Source organism: Elaeis guineensis, chromosome 12, assembly GCF_000442705.2.
Source record: "Elaeis guineensis isolate ETL-2024a chromosome 12, EG11, whole genome shotgun sequence".
Lineage (NCBI taxonomy): Eukaryota > Viridiplantae > Streptophyta > Magnoliopsida > Arecales > Arecaceae > Elaeis > Elaeis guineensis.
This window is the reverse complement of record NC_026004.2, coordinates 10,925,789-10,949,284: the sequence shown is the minus strand read 5'-3', so window position 1 is coordinate 10,949,284 and position 23,496 is coordinate 10,925,789. Positions and strand designations below refer to the sequence as shown.

The 23,496-nt window shown below is 37.2% G+C and overlaps 1 protein-coding gene and 1 long non-coding RNA gene across 4 annotated transcripts; both read right to left on the bottom strand.

Moving 5' to 3' along the window:
• Positions 1-873: 873 nt before the first annotated feature.
• LOC105055235 (DNA mismatch repair protein MLH3) lies at positions 874-21,570 on the bottom strand. 3 transcript variants are annotated; one of them, XM_073246855.1, is made up of 25 exons: positions 21,415-21,570; positions 20,834-20,970; positions 19,250-19,301; positions 19,112-19,159; positions 16,263-16,417; positions 16,119-16,176; positions 15,160-15,217; positions 14,936-15,028; positions 14,689-14,854; positions 14,596-14,611; positions 14,299-14,519; positions 12,268-12,346; positions 12,106-12,162; positions 10,330-11,835; positions 10,159-10,243; positions 9,935-10,070; positions 9,621-9,821; positions 8,328-8,372; positions 8,194-8,247; positions 7,972-8,078; positions 3,314-3,362; positions 2,374-2,433; positions 1,599-1,671; positions 1,364-1,449; positions 874-1,241 (listed from the first exon to the last, which is right to left on the bottom strand). In XM_073246855.1, the coding sequence occupies exons 2-25, from the start codon at positions 20,957-20,959 to the stop codon at positions 1,056-1,058; spliced, it is 3,717 nt and encodes a 1,238-aa protein (XP_073102956.1). In that variant the 5' UTR covers positions 20,960-20,970; positions 21,415-21,570; the 3' UTR covers positions 874-1,055. The 3 variants fall into 3 exon arrangements, with proteins under 3 accessions (XP_073102956.1, XP_073102954.1, XP_073102955.1); XM_073246853.1 differs by having other exon boundaries at positions 874-1,195; XM_073246854.1 differs by having other exon boundaries at positions 874-1,195; positions 9,651-9,821.
• On the bottom strand, positions 5,983-7,963 carry LOC140852923 (uncharacterized). The gene is made up of 2 exons (XR_012135905.1): positions 6,441-7,963; positions 5,983-6,351 (listed from the first exon to the last, which is right to left on the bottom strand). It is a non-coding gene; the product is annotated as an uncharacterized lncRNA (long non-coding RNA).
• Positions 21,571-23,496: the final 1,926 nt, after the last annotated feature.

Here is a 23,496-nt window from a genome sequence, read left to right as displayed (position 1 = left end):
TAATCTTGAGATAACAAGATTGCGGTGGCTTCCAAGCAGCCACATAGAGACAAGCTATACAGGTAGTTCGCAAAGCTTTGGAAGCTTGGTTTATTTATGTTGCTATTCAGCTATTAACAGAACCCCACTGAAGCCACCATGGACCGTTCAATAGTTGCAATCGTCGTTGAGGACAGACTCCAAATTTTAACGAATCCGAGGTGTATTCCAAGTTTTAACGGTTCAGAGGTGCGTCAGTTATAATGACCGTTAATTCCCCTATCCTGTTTTATTTGAAATTTAGTACTAAAATTTATGCCTTTTATAATCGTATATAATCGCATAATGGCATTAAAATGGAAACCAATAAGTAATAAATTAAAGAATAGTAATATTTACTCCAAATTATTATTCAGTTAGAAACTAATTTTATACAGGTATGAACTTTTTAGAGAAAAATTAGTCAAATTTTGATTTTGAAAAAAATAATTTATTTGGGGAAATATCGCAAATGCCAAATAATGCCTATTATTTCTATTATTACATGATGGTCGTTGTATCAGGATGATGGTCAAATAACAGTCATAATTTCGACATTTGTTATTAATATGCATAACATGATAGGCATCCATGTAAAACTATTATAACAGCTGTTAGAATGTTGTACATGCTTTCATTTAGATCAAGCTTGTAAGTTGTAACTGCATAGCTCCATGCATGAAATGTCCAAACAAAATTTATATCTTTTATACTAATAAAAGCGACCTTCGGTTTGCTCGCTCTTCCTCAACGATCTCTAAACACCGTCATGACCGCTACTCTCCAAGTAAAAGCTGCATCAAGCATTCATGATCACATCTGATTTTGAATCAGGATAGCATGCAAAATGGCTGCTTGGTTAAATGGAAATATTTTTTTATTACCATTACAAATGGTTAACTAGATGGCAATATGTTTATTAGATTCTTACAAATGAATGGTGCTTGTATTCAACATTACTGTAATGCACTACAATCAGCAATGGAGTGGTGGCATTTAACCATACAGACCGCAAGATGTGAGCCCCATCTAGCATGCTATCGGATGTGAAACTTTCTCGCAGAATCCAGACGCAGTCGTGCACGGCTGATATTGGATTTATGCCGGCTGAGTCCATGCCATGTCTCACTTGGGCCCTCCTGCTGCACCTGAAGCCTGGCCAACTGCTCATGAAGGGCTGCCACATTGAGAACAGGGACGGTAGTTGGTCGCCCATGAGCACACTAACGACAGTTTGTCATTAGTCAGTACGGCAAAGACAGTCCAGATACCATAACTTCTTAAGAAACTCACAATACACGCTGTGTTTTCATCAGATGATGCTCAATTTATACATAAACATTACCTGGAAGCATAGTGGTGTTGCTTTCAATTCTTCAACAATGAGAGAACATTCTGAAGGTAACAAGGAATCACCAAACATAATTGCACCTTGATTCATGAAAATAGAATTCAAATCAGTTATTTAACAGGCAAAAACAACCCAAAACTTGGAGCTGAGGATTTTTCCTTGATGCACCAAAGTACGAGTCCATACTCCCTTTGTTCATATACAGAGATAGAAGATAAAGTATGCATACCTCTGCAGGCTTTGAAGTTCAGAACACGAACAACAGAAGGTGGCAGAGTTGATGATCCATCTGTCTCAACAAGCTGGACATTGCAATAACAATAAAATCAGGGTGGGCAAAACATCTCAAGTATCATAGAAAGTTAGAAAACAACTACAATTTTTTTGGGGGGTAGTAATTATAACTGGATTTACCGAGATAAGAAACAAAACCAATCCATCAGTTGCACATGCAAGTTAACGGCAATCTGAAGTTGTACACCCCATACACCATATCATTCACAAATAACGGCAATATGGGTCAACAAGTTTGAGAGTTTCAGAAAACAACAGATATACTCAATACATTTTAGTTTTAATAATCACCATCCTGGAAAAATGATCGACTCTGATATGATGAACATCTTATGTGGCAGCCAAGATGATGAAAATACGAAGAAACCATGGATACACCATATGCACGACATCTAACACCAAGCATGAATTTGATAGTCACTTTGTTTATAATGTCATGGATAGGATGCTGGTGTCTTCCTATTTTAAGTCACATCAACCATGGGCATTTTCACTAAAACTCTTGAATAAATGTCTGCAAATGCAACAACCCAATGTTGAGAGTTAAATGTGTTAAGGTGGAAAATGTAAACAGAGCTTACACTACAGATAATGCAATATTAGCCAAATGATATGTATAATGACAATAAAAGAAGAAAAAATTAAGTATTAACAATGAAGACATCTTAATGTCTATTAAAAAAAAAAACTACAAGAAATGCTGTGGTTACCTGCTCAATGAATTCTATAAGATCTTTGTCAGTCAAATTGATGCCTAATATACATGGTACCTGCATGGCAATTTTAGAACATATAAATATAATTGTCTATGAAAATCACACAATTAAGGCAGTTAATGTTATGAACATATCACCCACAAAAACAATATAACATATATAAAGAGGCATCTGAATTATTGTCTATTCAGCTTGCTTACATAAACAAAAACATCAGATTGAAATCATGCCCTCAACCTTGTAGAATCTTACCAGCCCAGCTTGAGCCTCAACCACTAAGCCAATCTAACACTTTACTTTTCCAAGATCCATTCCATTCGATTTCATGAAAAACAAAATGCACACTTTCCAATGCTATTAACAAGGTTATTAGATGGAGTGGATTGAAAAAAAATTACCAACTAAATCACTTGCATAACAAAGAATCAGTAACCTTAAAAAAACATTGGACAGATATAACATTCTTTCAAAATCATTTCGAAATCTTGCCCTTGAAAAGTCCGATCTTTCTTCTCTTCCATATTTGCCAGACCATGTGGGTTATTGCACCACATTTGTCATGCCAAAATAGTAAAGGCAATGCCGAGATGAAAAAGCATAAATCCATTTTCACAGTCACCACTTAGAACTCCTCGGCGCTAATAGTATATTGAATTGATTCAAGTTTGACATCACCAATTGATGCATAATATTAGCATAAAATGTTGATAATAAATTCTCTATAAGCCTCTTATCATAAATCAGTCTCATCTTTGATTACATGATGTACACTAAAAGAAAATAATCAGACAGATCCTCTCAAGATTCATCAAAGAAAAGGGGCAAGAAAGAAATTACCTTCACACATCCAATGTTGTTGAGAATGAAGTATATGTTTGATACAGAAAAACAAGTGGAGAAAACAAAGGTAATGATAGGAGCAAGGGGTACTTACTGCAACGAGAGAAACAGCACATGCATGTCTCTTAAAAAGGTTCATGTTCCTGAGAACAAGTAAAAAGTTTGGTCAAGTCTCAACACAGAAATCCATAGAGTCAAAATTCAACTGGTATGATGATACCAATCTACTTAATGAATAAGCAAATCAAAAACATCTTACAATCAAACATCATCAATTATTTCTAAATATTTGATAATGCATGTTGTGATTTTTATAACCATGTGAATTTTGCATGACAATTTATGGATTAATCTTAAAAGATGTTGAGAAATCTAATATGACTGATATGAAATTGGAGAAAATGATAAGAAGTGTGCCATAAGATGTTATACCGTTGAAGTTAGACCACAAAGGTAAGTTGAAGGATAACATAGAGTATAGCTTGTAATCAAACTATGTAGCAACGGTGCTGCCTCTTTCAGTACATTTGTAAGATAAAGCATAACATTTCAAAGATACAGATATTGTATATGATCAGAAGCACCCATGAGTACGTCAATTTTGTTAAAGATCAGTTTATGAAAGAGTGTAACGAACAATAAGAGACTCATTCAATTGCCAAATTTTCCAGACTCCACATCATTGGTGAAATAGAAAATCATTGGTGTATCCTCCCCATCACGGACACTACTTAAAAGATAGTGGCTTCATTACTTTCTTGTTAACATGAGTTTGCCATTTTTTGGGTACATTTAAAGGGGAGAGACTCCAAAAATTAAAATCTAAAAAAGAAACATCCTGCTGCCTCAGCAGCCACCAGCCTAGATAACTCCTAAGGAAGAACATCTGTCTCAAGGAACTCCATATCCCCAAAATGAGTTTACCATTTTTCTTTGTCTATATTAGTGTAAAACAGGCTTGCAGCAACCAGTGTGTTATTTAAAAAGGTCAACAATCCATAGGCTTCCTAAAGCTCCAAGCACTGAAAGATTGATATCTTTCAAGTAGAATTCTTGTCTAGCTAAGAATCTCTCTTTACCTTATATACACTACTTACCATTTACCAATATCTTTATTAAATCATATAATACTGGTTGTTTGCACATTCTCCTAGCCAAATGCTTTAACATCTGATCTGCCACTTCAAGCAATAGGGTTTTTTATCTCTGCATTCTACAATATACACCATGTTGGTGCACTATAATATGCTTACTATCATGGTGACCGCAACATTATTATATACGTACGTATATAGGGATTTTATGCTTATGAGAGACCAGAGCAATTTTTTGTTTCATTCCAACCCTTGTTCTCCTTCTTATGAAGACATTGGCACAAACATGGCAAACAAGTGATACAATCGGAACTTGATGAGAAGTAGAAAACATAAAACATAGCAACTGAAACTTGGCTAGGGGCCACAAGTCAGCCATAATAAGTTTTAGTAGCCTAGCGAAATCAAGTATGCCGATCCTCCAAAATGCCTCAAGATGTTGGGTGGAGGGAGGCAGAGAAAGGAGCGGGGGAAGGGGAGAGATAGAGAGTAGTAATTTCTCTTTGAAGCCTAATGAATGGAGCAGTTGATTGTTGCACTTATTTTGTTGCAGTTTAAATTTTCAAATCCTATCATGAAAGTAATAAACAGGATTGGAAGTGGGCCGGGCTGGGCCGGGCCATGCCCCTGCCAAAGCCAAGCCCGAAATATTTTTTCAAACTTCGGACAGGACTTAGGCCCGAAAGTTTTTAAAAAACTCGAGCTCGAGCTCGAGCCCGAGCCCGACCCGAGCATGGGCCCAAGCTGGGGACCGAATCCAATTGGGCCAGTCCGATTTTCAGCCACATGGCCCACACCAGCATCTTCCCTTAAAAAAATTAAACAAAAAAACTTCTAAGCCCAATGCCCAATCCCCAACCCCTACTCCGGTGCTCCTCTCCGATGGACGAGGTCGCTTAGGCCTATTGGGTCTCCGACGATGACAACGACGATCGCCACCGACCACCACCAAGTGTTCGCTTAGGCCTACTGGGTCCCAGATTGTTCTGCTCCCAATGGCAGATCCGACCACCAGTGGAGCACTATTGAAACCGACGGGGGAAGCCGACAGCAGCTGTAGCATGACAAGGATCAAAGAAGCAGAAGGGAGCCTGATTGGAGGCAGCGACACCGTCAGAGAAAGGGAAGGCGATCCAAGGAGTCTGGTTGGAGACTGCGGCACAATCGGAGGGGAAAGTGTAGGGCTGAGCAAATAATCGAAACCCAAAGAAACCCACCCAATCCAACCCAATAAACAACGGTCTCGGTCAGTTGAAAAACATAAATCAGATGGAATCGGGTTGGGATTTATAAAAAATCGATTATTTATAGTTGGATTCGATTCCTACACTTTTAACTCATATGAAATCAAACCCAACTAATGTAGTATTTCACAAACTCGCTTTCATTTTGGGACAGCATCATTTAAACTTCAATACTTCATTCTAAAAACACCCCATCACCCATTTGGATTCATAAAAATATTAATGTTGAATTGTTAATGGAAGCACATCAATTTCAAACAATTATAAAGTGAAAGCTTTCAGATGTAGTTGCTTTCAGATGAGTAAATCTTTTCTTTTTCTATTTTGTTTTGTGTAGATTCAAAAATAAGCCTAAAACTTGTAATTTATAAGGTTTAGGCCTTTTTGCATTAAATTGATAAAAGAAAAAAGCAAATAAGCTTAAATGGGCCAACATTGGACTTAAAATCAACATTGGATCAACGTTGAAGTCTAAACCAACACAATCCATCCGAACCCGCTATAAACCGTTCACATCAATTTCAAATGATTTATACATGAGAAACGATCAACAACATATTGAATTTTTTTCAATCCGAGTGGATTCGGTTAGGTGAAATTTTTCTCTCAACCCGACCGAATCCAACCGATGCTCAACCCTAGGAAGGCGATCCAGAAGCGCATGGCATCCAAAGCCAGAGTAGAAGGGATCCTGATTGGCGGCTACCAATGCCATGCGAAAGGCCGTGGAGGAGGCAGCAGTCTGGAGGAGAAATCTCTCGAAGGGTTGCAGCTCGCAAGAAAAGGAGCCAGGTCTGCATGAACAAGGGCAAATCTCAGAGCATATGCATGGTGGATAGCTTGCAATCTCTTAACGGAAGACATGGGGTCGATGATGCAGTACCTCTAAGGGAAGAGCCTCTACTTCATGCCCATCTCTCTGGCCTCCGCGATCTCCTCCGCCACTTGCCATCCCCGCCTTGTTGCCGGAAACAATGGAGGGATCCACCACCTCTGCCTCATCCTGACCCCACCACCTTCCGATCACAATCCAGCAGACGGCTCGAACGTTGGCGGAGGCAACGACAACCCCTCCTCGCCAAGCATGTCCATGCTGACGATGCAATCCGCCATAGCTAATGGCGACAACACCGACGTCTCTCGGACCTTCGTCAAGGATGCCGCCTCCGTCTCCAAACCCTAAGCTAAGCTCCTCAAAAGACGAGAAGAAAAAGAGTATCAAGAATTTGTGAAATTCAAGGGGTAACGTGGCGTGTTATTCACCATAAGATTTGGCTAATAATCGAGCTGGACTTCGAGCCCAGGCCCAGCGCCTAATCGGCTGGACTTCGAGCTCGGGCCCGGACTCAGGTCGGGCCAATCATATACCAGAGTCCGATCCGAGATACAAACGGGCTCTCTAATTGAGCCCATGCATGGCCTAAACTATTTCGGGCCTAGTCCGAAGCCCAACCCAAAGTCGAGCCGGCCCAATGGGCCTAGGGCCAGCTCGAGCCCAGTTCCAACCCTATTAATAAAGCTCCTCCCCACCCTTATGTTGTAAACTCTCAATTGACACATGCCAAACAAGTGACAACTTAATTTAGTAGCGGTAATCATTCAACTCAAACCACCCTCAAACTAAAGAAAATAGTCATAGCCCAAGCATACAAACATCCCAAATTCCCCATCAACAATACTATATGAAGTCCTCTTACAAAACCGAAGTCCGAAATAAAAACCATCCTGGCATTTCATAACCTGTTTCATTAGATAACTCATGAGTTATCATGTAATAACCATAAACTTGATAAGGGGGCTTAAGGCAAACTTTTGTAAACCAATTATAATATCAAATACATGGTAAAATTGGAGTACTAAGAAAACTGGTGAAACTAGAAAAAGAAAATGCTGACATGAAATCTCTTCACTCAGTGAAGTCGAGGAATTGAAGTGGTAAAAAAGAAAGCAAACAAGAACAATGAATGAGGGGCTCAAATTGTTTCTTGTGGTGGTGGTGGTGGTGGTGGTGGTGTGGGGGAAGAAAAATGTATAGAACGGATTGGAAAATTTCAAAAAGCTTGTTTCTCTAAGCCTAAGGAACTAATAGCATCTAACCAAAATGAAGGATTCATGGTTCTCCAAACAAATTGGATATGACTTCTAGTCAAGGTGCATGGTACCAATACCATTGTATTGGAACTTTCCTGGTAGGTATGGTACCGTATGCATGCTACCCAACACAATATTTTCTCATGCCCATCCATGTATTGTGTCGGACGGTTCCGCTCATATACTGAACCAAACCTCGGTATCGTACTGATACCTGCAGTATGCCTCATATGGGGTGGCACAGCTCAGCATGCCAGACAATTGCTCCTACAATAATACTATGTAAGCAGATACAAACAAATATTCAAGGAACATAACCATACTTTGTGAATGATTCCGAGGGCTGACTAGGAGTGCTGCAGATCCAACCCCATTGCTGTATCTGCTCTGCATATTTTTGCAACAGCTGAAACCCCATTTCAGGAAGAACCTGACATTGATATACAAATAAAGGTAAAAGGGCAATTAATAGTCGAAATACCAAAAGGAAGTAAAAAAACATCCTTCCAGGTTGCATAAGCAAAGGGATAATCAGATAGACATACCAACTGCTGCTCAGGATCCAGATAAGTAGTTCCAATGCCCTCACCAGACAGGACCTAGAAAAGCAGTATTGAGGCATAGAACTGCCCTTTTTCTTTAACTTTTATCATGAAGAAATTCTTTGAGATGAACTAACCTTTCGACGGAGCTCTTCCAAGCGAATCCGTTCATCTGCAGCATGCTGTAAAAAACAGGCGGGAATGACTATGTTCATGATTCTAAGCAAATTCATGCAGAATCATGTGTATAGACCATTACTAAAGAAGCTGATTCCTCTTCATGCCTTTAGCTCATTCATATTAATTCAACTTAAGAAATCTCTACTGATGTTCATTTTTAGAAAACTCAGGTTTGGGCAGGTTCAATGGAAAAAATCCCGAATTCCTTTTAAAATTGTTGCATCTAGTTCTTTGTTTGCTGTAAGATAAATACATATCTCCCTGCTTGTTTAGATGTTTGTTCTGGTTTGATTAGACAACTCAAAGGATCTGAGTGATGGGTCCTAGTCAATCTGTATACCCTTGCTTTTCCAAATTCGTTATAATCAAATGTTTCCTATGTTATTAAAAAGACTTTCGAGATTTTCCATTTCAGTGCACATAGGTAGCATATCAGCGGGGTTTTGAGCCAAGCAAAGCTAAACACAACAAATCAAAGATTGAATGAAACCAAGCAGACCAAAAAAATGCAATGTCCCTAGACCAAATCCAGCCCCAATCTAACATGATCAAACAATCTACATTCAAGATAAACTAGTCAAAAACAAAAGTATGTCGAAGTCAAAAGCCAATCAACATAATAATCTCGTTCATATATGCATCCATCTAACCCCTCACCCTGCATATGCACAAACACAGGCACATACAACACACATTCTTAGGTGTACACACACAACACATATTTTGGACATGCATGAACAAACAATGGTCCAGCATGGGTACTGCACATAATGTTCCTTATGTCACACTGTACCCCTCTAATTGGATAATTGCGTTTCATGTTTACCACATACTGTTCTTCACGAAGTAACAAGAAGTTCCAAATAACATCTAGCAGATGCATTTAGAATTTACAAAGTTAGTTATGCTAGTTGCTTATGTCAGTGCTTGACACAAACATATATGCAGTATCACATTCTTATTAGCATTAAATATTCCAGTCGACAAGTTTCAGCTGTTCTCTTTTTTCTTCACTTTTCAATGTTTTCATGTTCAAGTCGAGGCAATCATCCCCACATTCTTGAAAACACAATGGATCAATAAACGTTCTACACAAGGTAATCATCATCTGAAATATGGCAACAAGAATGAGATAGTTTGACACTGGATAAATATATATATATATATATATATGAAATATATATATATATATATATATATGAAAGAATGAGATAGTTTGACACTGGATAAAGAAAGGCAAAAATGGAAACCTGATCGATAATGATAAGTGTTCGACTTGCCATTACAGGAATAAATTTTCTATCCAGCTGAAGAAGAACCCTTGCATCCTGAAGGCAATCTTTGTCAAGAGATTCAGGCACTAAGGAGCTACCCGAGAGACGTAAAATACCAGAAGAAATGTCAAGTATATCATCACTTTGCTGAAAAGAATTATGCAAGAATTCCCCATCCTAGGAAAACAAACAGATATCTATCAGACAGTCAAAAAAGCTGTGCAATCCTAATAGAAATAAACTGACACACTTCCAAGAAGCTAGCTAAGCTTTTATTAGCAGAGATATACTTTAACCATAGGCTGCAAAGTCCCAGTTCGCCACTTAGTCATTTCAGCTGCAACATGTTCTGGTTCATCGGTGATCGAACCTACAGGGTAGGATTTTCTCATCTCTTGTCTGCTCGGCTTTTCATCAATGCATTGTCTAATTCCAGAAACAAAATTTTGCAAACTGAGAACAACTTTTTGTATATCTAAACCTGCATAATTGAAGCAACCAACAAATGCACTACCTGATCTGTCGCAGGGAAACCTCCCTGTGAAGAGCCTTCTGTGATGCATCAGTTTGTGACACATTATCTAGTGACTTCATGGTCTCTGCAAGGCATGAATTCATGCAACAGTTTTAAAACCCAACACTCCATTTTAGAAAGGATAAGAAATTCATTGTACATTTGACAAACCTGGTGAAGCCTTTGAGAACTCAAAATGAGGCTCTTTTCCCACTGTTTTGGTCAGACAGTTTAAAATAAAGAATTTGCACTTCCCTTTGTAAAATGGTGGAGCTGAAGAACTTCTCTTTGATCTAACCTTGTGAGCATGAGACTGTTCATGATTTCGAAATTCCTGTTCATGGAAGGAGCTCTCAACCACCTTATCATGATTGTGCACAGGGTGAATCCTAAACTTGGAATAGCCATCAGTCCTTTCAACATTAGTAGAGTCTGAAAATAACCATCCAGTTTCATGATGTAAATTATCCAACAAGCAAACATCACCAGAAATTGTTTCATTTGAAAGGTGGCCATAGCACATATCTTTGTTGGGACTAGAGCAATATTCATGATCTGATCTGCTTTTCGCCCAGCCTTCATCAGGATAAATCTCACTGTAACTATTCCGAAAAGAGTTAAAAAATTCATCCTTTTCTTCCATTATTGTAGAGTGCCCGGAATCAACACATTTGAAAGATCTCAAATTCCATTCCAACGAATCTCTGCTTGTACAATCAAAAGCTACTTCTGTTGATCTACCACAAGATGCATGTGGGGAATAAAGAAGCCATTCTTCCTTAGGTAACTGGCATATGGAGCCAGTTTCACAAACTCCTAGCCTATTATGAAGGTTGTTCTCCTCAAATAAACAAGTTTGATCACAAGAATACGGGCTAATTGGATCACTCGATAACACATCCAAGTCCCTAAGTACCTGGCATTTTCTAATTACACTGAATGAGGGCGTAGCAGCATCAAATTTTTGGGGCCAAAAAATATCCCTAGAACTTGAACTTTCAACATGATAATGAGCATCCAAAGCATTTGCATTGTCAAGTTCTTTTCTTAAATGAACAACCTTAGTGCCAAAACCACTGGGAGTTAAGCAAAGTGCTGACTTATAGAGCTCATTCTCCATCAAAGGGTGACTCTCTTTCATCCCTGGTTTGCTGAGAGACTTGGGATTGTGTAATCGTTTATGAACTTCCTGAGCATTTGCCATGATGTCATGAGGATTAGTCATTTTGCAACTAATTAATTCTTCTTTCAAGTGTCTGGTGCCATAAGGAGGTCTGTTCTTCCGTACAAACTCTTGCATATCATATTTTTCTCTAACTTCAGAAGTAAGATCAGGAATGAGATGATTTTCCAGAGGCAAAGAATCAGCATTCCTTGTCCACCAAAGAGGATTGTGGTTTATGCCACCCATTTGATCACATCTAAGATCAAGAACATCCACTCTGTCATTAATTACATTCTGCAAAGAGCAATCAGTAAAACCAAAAAGCCCAGCATCACTTTGGCTTGGTTCAGGCTCGAGGGAAAATGTCTTCTGATCTTTAGATGATCTTCCAGGAGTAGTAATATCTTCTGATGCGATCTTGAGGGGGCTGCTAATTGGGCTATGAGAAAGAAAGCGATGATGTAACTGGATATTGCTTCTTGTCTTCCTCATGTTAGAGTTCTTAAATATGTCTGTAGTCAATGCGTGTGCAAAAAGTAGTCATTGAGAAACACTATGAAAGCATATATAACCTCACACTCCAAAATGTACAGAGTAGAAAACTACATGCTTGACAGCATGAAATATTGGGTAGAAGAAATACATGTAGAATTTTGTTTAATCATGCAAGGAAAATGGACAAATGACAAGATCTGACATACATACAAAAAGAGATGCTTTCAACAATTAAAGAATCTATAATCTATATTATCTGCTATCTATCAGGGATGCAACATCAGTACCTTCCTTCTGAACTTCACTTGCCACAGATACACCAAGTTTATGGGCAAAAGAATTTCCTGCAAAGAAACACTAAATGTTGGGAAAAAAATTCTAAAACTCAAAAGCAGTTTCATCCAAGAATGATATTCAGCTCAATGAATCATTACATCGGAAGAGTTGACCTTGCAGTGATTGCTCCTGAAGTTGTTCCCAGCAATGCATGATGGCTCGTTCAAAGAAAGTCAAGATAGTACCCCAATCCTGATAAAGGAACAGAAAAACCAAAGGCCTGCTGAAAGTAGCAGAAGTAATTTCTGAACAAAATAAAGTGTACATTATCAGATAAATTATTTCACAATAAATGAAAGATGGGACAGGGGTATCTTGCCAGTGGCAGAATCAATGTACACAATGAACCAAGCATGTCAATATATAGATATGCTTTTTGTTTTCTTCCTTGAAGCAAAGGCAATATATCAGTTCAAATATTACCGAGAGAGAGAGAGAGAGAGAGAGACCCTTGCTTCCCACACAGTCAAGTCTAGAGACTAGATAAAAATCAACTAACTCCCTAATCCCATCAGACATTTGTACTTGAACAACATCTCTTGAGGATAGAAAGAATATAGACATACACCCTCAATTTTGTATTAAATGTATAGGAATATAAATTATAATAATTTTGAATTATACCCATCAGAAGAGTTGAGTTAGAGGGACAAAAAGTAGAAGTCTCAAAAGACTCGAATAATCCCTGGTTCCCGCTAAACAATGCATCTGAAGCGGCAAAATAAGCCATGAAAGTTTCATTGAACTGTGTGACTTATAATGCCTCTAGCATTAGGCAAATTATTGATACAACAGCTAACTAAAGAAAGGGGGAAGCTGGACAAAATGCATAATTGAATTTGCTCCAAATCATTTCCTTAAATTTCTGGTAAAATTGTAAACATATGGATGCTTCATAATCAATAACTAAATATAGATCAAAGGACATGAAAGCAGGGAGCAACATGGTAATACAGTTCTCTTCATGTCCACTAGGTAATTTTTTGGCTTAGAAAATCAACTACCTTCATGAAGTAAATATCTGATAATCAGTAACCATGTTTCCAGACCACGTAACATATGAAAAGAAGCTGTTGGAAGCCAAAAGCAGCAGGAGATTTTCACCCCAAGTAACTTAAGTAATTCCAACTCAAATCTCATCCCATGCAAACATCAAAAGCCATCAACTGATGGATTAGAAAGGATGAAATGAAAAACTATCACCTTAAATTGGTAAAAGTCAGCTTACTAAATCTCACCTTACAAATTATCCATGCTGCCAAGTGGAGCGATAGTATCTTATATCTTATCATCACTTACTCCAAGAGATCAGTGAATTTTTCTGACAAGATTATCAACTATATCAAGCAAATTCCTTCCTTGCAAACCAAGAAAAAGGTTGCCAACCAAGAAGCCTTGGGTAAACAGGTCTAACAAAATAATCACTATTAAAAGTTACAAATTTGGATCCCCATAGTGCCCCAAATCAAAACACACCTTTATCATTTTTTGAGCATAGCCTTGACTCGGAGTTTTCATCCACTCAACCTTTAACTGAAATGAACACATTAATCTCACTCAAAACGAAACTATGACAACACTGGCACAACAGCCTCACAATAACTAGCATTAGTTCCACGTAATTCAACAGTGCTAAATCAAACAGGCTGCCCACTTCAAATACCTATTAAAACTTTCTTGAACTCATAAACAAGATAAGGATTCAACCTAACAAAATAAGAATTTGAAACTAACATATCTTGAATGATGCACCCCTGAGTAAACGAGTCCTCTGGGAACACCTTTTTAGCTCCTCTTCAAATATTCTTAGCTAAAACCTTTAAGGAAACTTAACTACAGATAACATAGATTCCTTAGCTACATGGTTTAAGGACAAAAAGTAGATCAGTCCAAGGTAACGGCATTTCATACTGCAAGTTCGAATCATAATAATTTGCCTGTCTTTTGAATCTTTGATGCCACCACCAGCATTCAAACACTGGACCTCTCAAAAGTGGAGAGGAATGCCAACCAGCCAAGGCTGGTTGGCAATGTTACAAACACATACAGTCTTGTAATATGTAAACATATTGAATAAGCAGTAAAACTTAAATACACAAAGGAGAAGCGAATAAAGAAGCACAAATTGAGCATAAGGTTAGCACCTTGAATTCTATAATTGTCTTTGAAGGTTCAAAACTTAGGTCATAACTAAGAGGAGGACAGCATAGATCGAACATATATGCTGGATATCCTTGATTCTTGAGTCTCTTCCCCCTATGGAACTCAGGTTCGACCCTCAGTGCTGAAGAACCCTGAAATCTAGCAGCGAGATCATTAACCAAGTTATGAATTGGGCACTTGCTAATGAACCTTGAGTTAATATCTGAAAATGTCAAGATCACAAAGAATGATCAAAGAAATCAAAGGAATAAAAGGAAGTGGGTGGAGGGAAAGGATACAGAGATACTGGAAAGCCTGCAAAGTAAAGGTTCAATTAATTTATAGCATACATGAATGAGTCAAACGGTCTAATGTTACTCCTAACTTAGTACCTTTGTGGAGAAAGCATCAGCAGGCCCAGATATATACCCAGAAAGCATCAGTTTTTTATCAGAGCAAACAATTTCATGTAGGGAACTGGATACTTCATTCCCAAAACCATCAGAGATAAGAGGCGAAGGAGATGAGGAAGGAATTGTGCAGAGTAGCACATCCTCACTGCACTCACAACAAGCATGATGTCATTAATTGGTATTGAAAAACCGGTGACTGATATATCATTAAATACAAAAATCTCACCTCTCAATATCAGTGACTTTGAATAAAATTTGCGGGTGAACAAGAGCAGTTCGGAGTACACATTTCTTCACAGAATGGAGAACCTTTTTGGGGCTTCCAAGAAAGAAAGATAAGCAGTGACAGGAATATTAAATCAGTATAAACTACAAATGACATTAAGCTGTGCATGGGCAAAGTACGTGACACAGAGCAACATAACAAAGACCGAAATCAGGAAAGAAAACCTAGACTGCATGCATCTCCTTCGAACTGGTTGGTTGTAAAATAATTCTCGAACTATAACTGCAAGACGTGAGAGCCTCAATCACAATAAGTTCTTTTGTATTACTACACAAAAGACATCTAGAAGCTCACAGAATTATGCCAGTTCAGATGATGCAGCTCCAATAAAACTTAATAGCTAACACATATGCATGATTATCTATGGTAAAAGGCTAGAAGCAGTATGTAAAATAGATGAAAACATAATCAACAGAGTAGCTGACTAATTCACATAAACATAGTTACCAAAACAGCCAGCTTAGTATAACTAATAGATCATGGCTGGGAGTCAAATGGATACTGCAACCACAACTAGTAAGCAAAATATGAGTAGATAAGGATTTTAGGCTGAAGCCTATGATAATTGTAGAAGCCACAATCATAGAAATAAAATTAATGGCTGATCATTTTTGGGACATTCCTTTTAGGTAAGTTTTGGTAAACTATCACAACAGTGTTACAGTTAATTGACAAACACAGTAAAAATAGCAGATACACCAAGAAAATGATGGCAACATTTGTTGACAGTTGTGCATTCATAATAATTAAAATTGTTATCAAATACTGCACATCGACAAGCACTGAAAAGAGCTAAAGAAGGGTTCCAATACCTTGAAGCTTCAATTACAAGAGTATGTTAGCAACATAAATCCATTAACAAGAAATTAAGACATGATACCATGTGGTCCAGTCATCATAATGGGAAAGATACCACAAAGCAATAAAACATTCTTTGCCTTCTATATAACCACAGAATCATGAAATTAGTGTGCCTTTCAGAGGGAAGAAGTTACAAGAGTTAAGTAATGCCACACATAATCAGTCTACCATACAAACAAGCCTGATGACAGCTACTAGGATTGAGAATATTCTTTAAAAGCAAGAGCAAAATACTTCATTCAGATAACAATATGCACATTACCAGTGGTACCCACAACTTCCCTCTGATCATCTATTCCAAGAAATAAGCACTTTGATCCCTGAAAATTTTTATGAGAATGGGAAGATTAGTCAAAATAAATAAGTAGAACCATGTTTAATTTCGAAGTGCAAAGAAAATGCATGCCTTTATGATCTTGCAGTATGCATTAGGTTTGCCACGAGCTTTTGTTCTAACTTCTACTACGGAAATATCAGAAAGGGAACCCAATGCCTCTCCTCTACAACCCAAGCTTTTAGTACTAGATTCAATGTCATCCATGAGGCCAAACTTGGATGTCGCTGTTCATACACAACATAAAACCACATTATCAACTTCATTATTGATTAATGGCATAAATAAATCAAATTATCAAAACTTGATGGCATGTAGACGTGTACAAACAATTATTTTGTGCCCACAAAAAGACAGATACATCAGAGTAGAGAAAAAGTATTGCCATTACTATTCACTTACAATGTACTCAATCTTGGATACACAATCGTTCAATATTATATGTCCCAAAAAATAACATATAATTAATCATAAAACAATCATACTGGTTGGTACCAGTTAATATCAAGCATACCGTACCATATCATAAGAGAATCGATACTTAGTTTGCCCATCAATACCATATTGTACTGACACAAGATAGCTTAAGGTTGGCCGAACTGTCCCGAACTGGACAATCCAAATTGTACCAAACCGAACCAGCCAAGAACTGGAATAGTTTGTACGGTCCGGATAATTCAACCTTCAACAAAACTCCGATAGCCCTGCGATTCCAATTTCACAGTCTCTCTCCCTCTCCCTCCCTTCGCGCTCCCGATTTTGCAATCTCTCCCCCCCCCCCTCTCTCTTCGTTTCTCTCAAAGCATCAAAGCAACCAATCCATTGTATACTCTTGATGGTGGCTCCAGACTTCGAGTAATCAAAATGGGCAAGGGGACAAAAGAGGACTTCTATGCACACCAGTGATGTTGATGCCACCGCAACACAGGGCTCCTCCGATATCTTCCTGCCTTTAGTCCCCCATGCCCCACACCCATTTCTTTCTCACATCCCACAATGATCAGCTCAAACTCAGTCCCACACCATTCAAATTGCCGCCATTCACTAGAAATACTCCGCCCCTGCACCATCCTCCTCCAATGACCACCCTGGCTTCTTCGGTGAACAAGCACAACCAAGTATGATTCATCTCTCTCTCTCTCTCTCTCCTGCCTCTCCCATCCCTCTTTCTCCCCTTCTTCACTCCAACCTCTTGAGGTTAAGGTTAGGGTTCGGCTTCCCTCTCTCCTCCTCCCTCCCTCACTCTCTCCTCCTCCTCTCCCGTCCCTATCCCTATTTGGTATGCCCTAGAATAGCATCATACGGACCTGTAATATATCAAACTGATCACCAGCCGACACAACCCCCAATACAAATTCAACAAACCTTGATATGCTTACCCAAAAAGAATCTTGATGTCATATATGCTACTTCAATTCTTATGGAGCGTGCAGCAGATTATCAGCAATTCAGAAAGATAAGTCAATTAGAGTGCTATTTTCAATTCATATGGAGTGCCCAGCTATTATCAGCAACTCAACAAGGTATGTGTATTGGATGAGATAATAAATGAAAGAATCATTATCCTGCAAATCAAGTTGATTTTAAGAAATCCTGCCGAACAATTTACATTTACTTTGAGAAAGATCTATTTATTTTGTAACATTGTTCTTATGACTGCCCAGTTCCAATTAAGCGCAACGTAATTTTGTCTAAAGTTTAGACCTTCTGCAAGCACCACCTCTGGATGAATGTGAAACAAACAAAAAGGTTAATTAGAGTCAAAATTTGTGAGTTGATCTGGTGAAACAACTCACCATGAAGAGGACATAGAATGCATAGGAAATATAAGTAAAGCTTGTTATAAGCAATCATTGCAAGCCTTCTAGGTGATCTTATAACATGAGTTGGTACAGGCAACCTATAGCCTAGTTAATAATATCTGGACTAATGTCCGGTCACATATCGAAGATGGATATTGGATAAGCATATTCCCTCTTATCCACAGTAGACTTAAGCAATAACATCAGAATGAAGAGCAACATCATTATTTTTTTTCTTCCAAGAGGATGGCATAAATTATCATCCACCACCACAGACATGCTAAAGATATAGACCATGTTCATGTGCATTGCCAAGGTGCATGTTGAGCAGACTATTCCAATATGCCACTAGACATGGAAGTTGGCATTGTCATAGATGATGTATTTGATACAAATTTGGCTATGTGCAAGCATCAAGGCTTAAAGATATAAGAACTTAAAAAATGTTATTTATTATGTGTCATATAATCTATATTACAATTTTTATGACAATTTCTCTATCAGAAAAACATTTTGATGAAATATATTTTAGGTTATTAAATCTTTATTTTGAATATCATTTCCAAATATTTCCTATCTTTCTGCACCATTGCATATCCACCCTCCAGATGGATGTAGTTTCAGCAACTTTAGATTTGCAAGAAAGCATCTGTCAAAACATGTAAACCTATCATTAATAGTCAAAACAGTTAATTGTACAAATGCCACAAGACACCAGACATGTATAGTTGTTGCTTGCATAAGCAGTCTATGTCAAACCTATCAACAGATTTCGTCACCGAAACAGCTCATTGATAAACATGTCAAAAGAGACATCAGAAATCAATAGCCATAGCATGCATATGCATATAGGGTCTCCTTCATGTTTCACCATCAGAATGTTGAACTGAAAATTTAGGAGAAATAGATACATCTCTAGGTGGAATCAATCAATAACCGAAAGATAAACATCTACAAACAGCAACAAGGCCATAAAGATCCAGAAATAACATGCAGAAACTCTTCTACAATTAACAGAAATAGAATAACCACTATAATTAATTCATGGAAATAAGTTGCATGTTGAATGTATACTATCGCAACATCTATCTAGGCGAAATGGGGGAGAATCATGTCTACCATATTTGTCACCCAACAGGTCCAGTCCATCTCTTGTAATGCCACAACCTAGAATTGCACAGAAAGTGGAGAACAGTAAGCAATTACTTGTATAACTCTGGAAATTATTTAAAATAAGAAGAATAGAATTTTGCTTACCATCATCTTCTACTTTAACATAACATGCTCTGATATTTATAGAAACATAAACCTGAACAATGAAATTAAAACATCAATATTTGCAATAAGGTTCATATGAGTAGAGGTGCAAGTTAGTCCAAACTGGGGCTAGGTCCAGCCAAATCAGATCAAATGTGAACCAGCTTCGCTTCCAGGATGTAAACTCCGATCAAACCCATCCACCTCATAGGATGAGTTGGATCTGGTTAGGTCTTGGTTTTGTGGGTTAGACTTATAACCGTTATCTACTTTTTTCGTCTAACTGGTCAAGTCAGATGTGTGACTTTTGGTTTGAGACCCATGGCCAATCCTCTTCAAGGGTGTATGATAACTCCAAATTGGGCCATTCTCAGGTTAGATCCAAGTTCCACCAACTCACTTTCAGCCCTGGATGCAAGTTGGTAAACAAGAGAGATGATATTTTACTAGTTACCACTAAAAGTAAGAATCATTATTCACTTACATAATCAAATAAAAACAAGTAACAACTCATGCTCTGTACAAGTAGAAGCAATCAATCAAATGACCAGTGCAATCACTGCCAACATAGCCTCTAAGCTCTAGTGAAAAAATTGGTTGCTCAAAAGTGTACAAGAGAGAGTAGTAAGATAAACACTTGGTGATCCAAGGAAGCAACATCAAAAATCTAGCATAGCACGTAAAGTTTGTACATATCAAGTTTGGAGAAGCTGGGTAAAGAGCTAACCGTACAGAAGGAATTTAAAGAAGTTAACTGTATGCAGGTTTTTTTTTATCTAATATAATATTTTATTTAAACCATAGAAAGAGGTAAAGAAGACCGCATCCAATTAGTGCACCTTGGTCCACCTTATTGTTGAACAATGGCCAACCTAGGTCAAGCCCGCCTAGATCATAGCAATGGCTTGCAGACAAACAGAACGTATTTAAAATATAGTCAAGAATTCAACTAGGGGAGGAGTTTGGACCAAAGACATGATATCCAAATTGTTATTTTTTTACCATTGAACCAGCCATGAAGTTTCAAAAACAGGTATGGAACAGCACATCTATGAATTTGCTTTAAAAACACCAGAATACTGGTTCTATCCTCTAAATCCATCCCCTCTTATATCAAAAGCATTTCATGACAAGTCCTTTCACACTTTGTTGTAGCGTCATAAATAATCTTTCCTTATATTGGATGTAACAATACATACCTAGGTGCAAGAATAAGTATGAGGAAAGGAGAATGATGACTTCAGGGATAGATGAAATTGAGTTGGAGACGAATAAGCACAGTTTGTTATGTAGCAAACTTTTAGTTAACAGTTGTTGGCTGACCTTGTAAATCAAAAAGTCATAACACGGTTCCCAAGCAATGATACATATTCCATGGTTAAAAATAAATAACTAAGCAAATAAGAGGTTGCAAGACAAGGAAGTAGCATAAGATTAACCAGCTTGAATAGACTCTCTCTCTCTCTCTCTCTCTCTCTGTGTTTTTTTTTTTTTTTGGGTGGGGGGGGTGTTAATCTTCGCCAGACAAAATCAAACCGGGTAAAAGAAAGAGAACGATAAGCAAATGGAGATGGAAGTCATTACCTTGGTCGCACCTGCATCGATACAATTATATATCAATTCTTCCACGACTTTCGGCAAGTCAAACAAAACTATGCTCGAACGCAGTGGACCATGAACACTTCTTGGCAAGCGTTTTATGCTCTGCATTTATGCATAAGCTGAAAGAACAAAAAGAAAATTTTAAAGCAAGCATGGTAACACCAAAAAGTAAAAACTCGCTCATATTTAAGCCTAGAAGCAGTTCTTAAGCATATAACTGTTCAAGAATCCTGGGATGGTAACCCATGAAATCTCACAATACCAAACAACTTAGGATATATCATCGTCCAAAAAAGAACAACAGCAATAAAGAAACGCAGATTTCAATAAAATGGACTGCACTTCGTAAAATACGATTTATCCCTCTTGACAAAAAAACACAATTACGTGGGTAAAAAGGACACAAAATTTGTAATCAAAACGAAAAAGCGGAGCTCTATCGACCAGAGTTTCGTATCAAGAACGACGAAGGAAACCCTCGGAATCCTGGGCGTAAAAGCTCTGGAAAGAGAACTCAAGGGGACTAAAAGAGCTCTGGTAAAGGGATCGGAAGGAGAACTCGCCTGATCGAACGATGAAGGCTTGGGGCTTCCTTTCTAGGGTTTCGTCGCCGGAGTTTTTCTCACCGATCACCAAGCCTCGAGAAGGCGGTGAAGTTTCTCCGGTGAACGGGAAGCGACTGTCACCGCCTTTCTTGCGCGCCAGGAGGGCAACTTAAACCGATGGTTCACCAGAAAAAGCGAACCGCGCGTGCGCGCGCGTGTATTTGTATATATGTATATATGTATGTGTGTGTATATATATTTATATATATATATATATATATATATATATATATATATATATATACACACACACACACATACATATGTATATATGTATGTATGTGTGTATGCATATATATATATATATATATATATATATATATATATGCACACACATACATATATACATATACGTACATACAAACATATATACATGCACACACATACATATATACATATACGTACATACAAATATATACACACATATATACTTATATACATATATACAAATACATACATGAACATGCATACATACATATATATATATATATAAATACATACATATATATATATACACACACATACAAAAAACCAAACTAGCATAATGTATTGGATTTGATTTAAATCCATAGTTTAGATTTTAGATTAAATTTGAATTTTATTAAATTCAAATATAAAATTTAAATTTTTTTAAAATTAATTCCAAATCCAAAACTAAAATCTTAAAAACCGATCCAAACCTCTAGTTTGGTTCGGATCGGTTTAAATTTTAGATTTTTTTCAATCTACTTGCAGCCCTTTTGCTCATCGTAAAGAAAATAAATAAAAAATTAATAATATATTTTCTAAAAAAATTTCATATATATATATATATATATATATATATATATATATATATGTATATGTATATTTTGTTTTTATAATTTTTTTTAATTTACCTATTCTTTGATAAAATATACCGGAGGAGTGCATTCCCAAAGTTTTTTAGGTTGAGTGTGCACCTATTAAACTACATAAATGATAAATTTAAATAGGAGAAGTGCCATGAATACTTGGTATTTTTTATCATAATGAAGATTTCTTATTACCTTTTGCATGCATTCCATGTAGCAATTGCTCACAATGTATCGTAATTTTTAGCCATTTGAGGTCAATGATTTTTGAAATGATTTATTCTCTAGGTAAGGATTGCCGAATGATTTTATTTTTTATATTTCTAGAAACCGGCCTCAAAAGCCACTAACCAGAAAGATAATCTTATAAAATAAGAAATTGATAGCATCTTTAATATTTTTAACTATATATTTATCCTATACCATATATCCCGACATGGTATTTGGCAGATCATCTAGGATCACTCTATAAAAACAAGGAAAATAAAGAATTGATAACAAACTCCCTTTTGATTCTCTAAATGACATAGTTCCTTGCATATGGTATGGGACACTCGCATCCACATGAAGCGAGCAGTAGCAAGATCTACATATCGATTTGAAAACGAATGCTAGGTCAATCCTTCTAAACTAATATTGTGGTGACATGCTAAAAATACATATGTTTGATAGGTCCATTCCCCTTTTTTATACATGCATGTGGTGACCTCATAAGATCATTGGGTCAATGCGTGGAAGAGATTTTATAGGATAAAAATTTGCAATAGATCCCTTGTGCTTATTTAATTTAACTATATTTTATTTTCATTATAGTGATCACTAAGTCATTCTATAGCCATCATATAAAAAAGATAAGGGATGAAAAAAAATGGAAATCTATTAATTTCTTTCATTCAACCTCTGTACGCAAGATTAAACTTTAGCCAATTCTTATTTCTTAACAAAATTCACCCATGGATGCTAAAGTAGATGCTTACCTAGTTTTTCTGAACTAATTATACATATTTCAATATAATGGTGTAAAGCTTAGTATGCAGTAACAGTGTAGTAGGGGGTGGAAAAAATAATATCAATTTCAACACGAGAACAAGTTTAACAGCATAACATTATATAACCCTATGCCAATCAAGTGTCAATTCACTGGAACTCTAGGTTTTATCCATAAATTATGCAAAAAGAAGAAGGGAGTGAGGCGTTGGATACAACT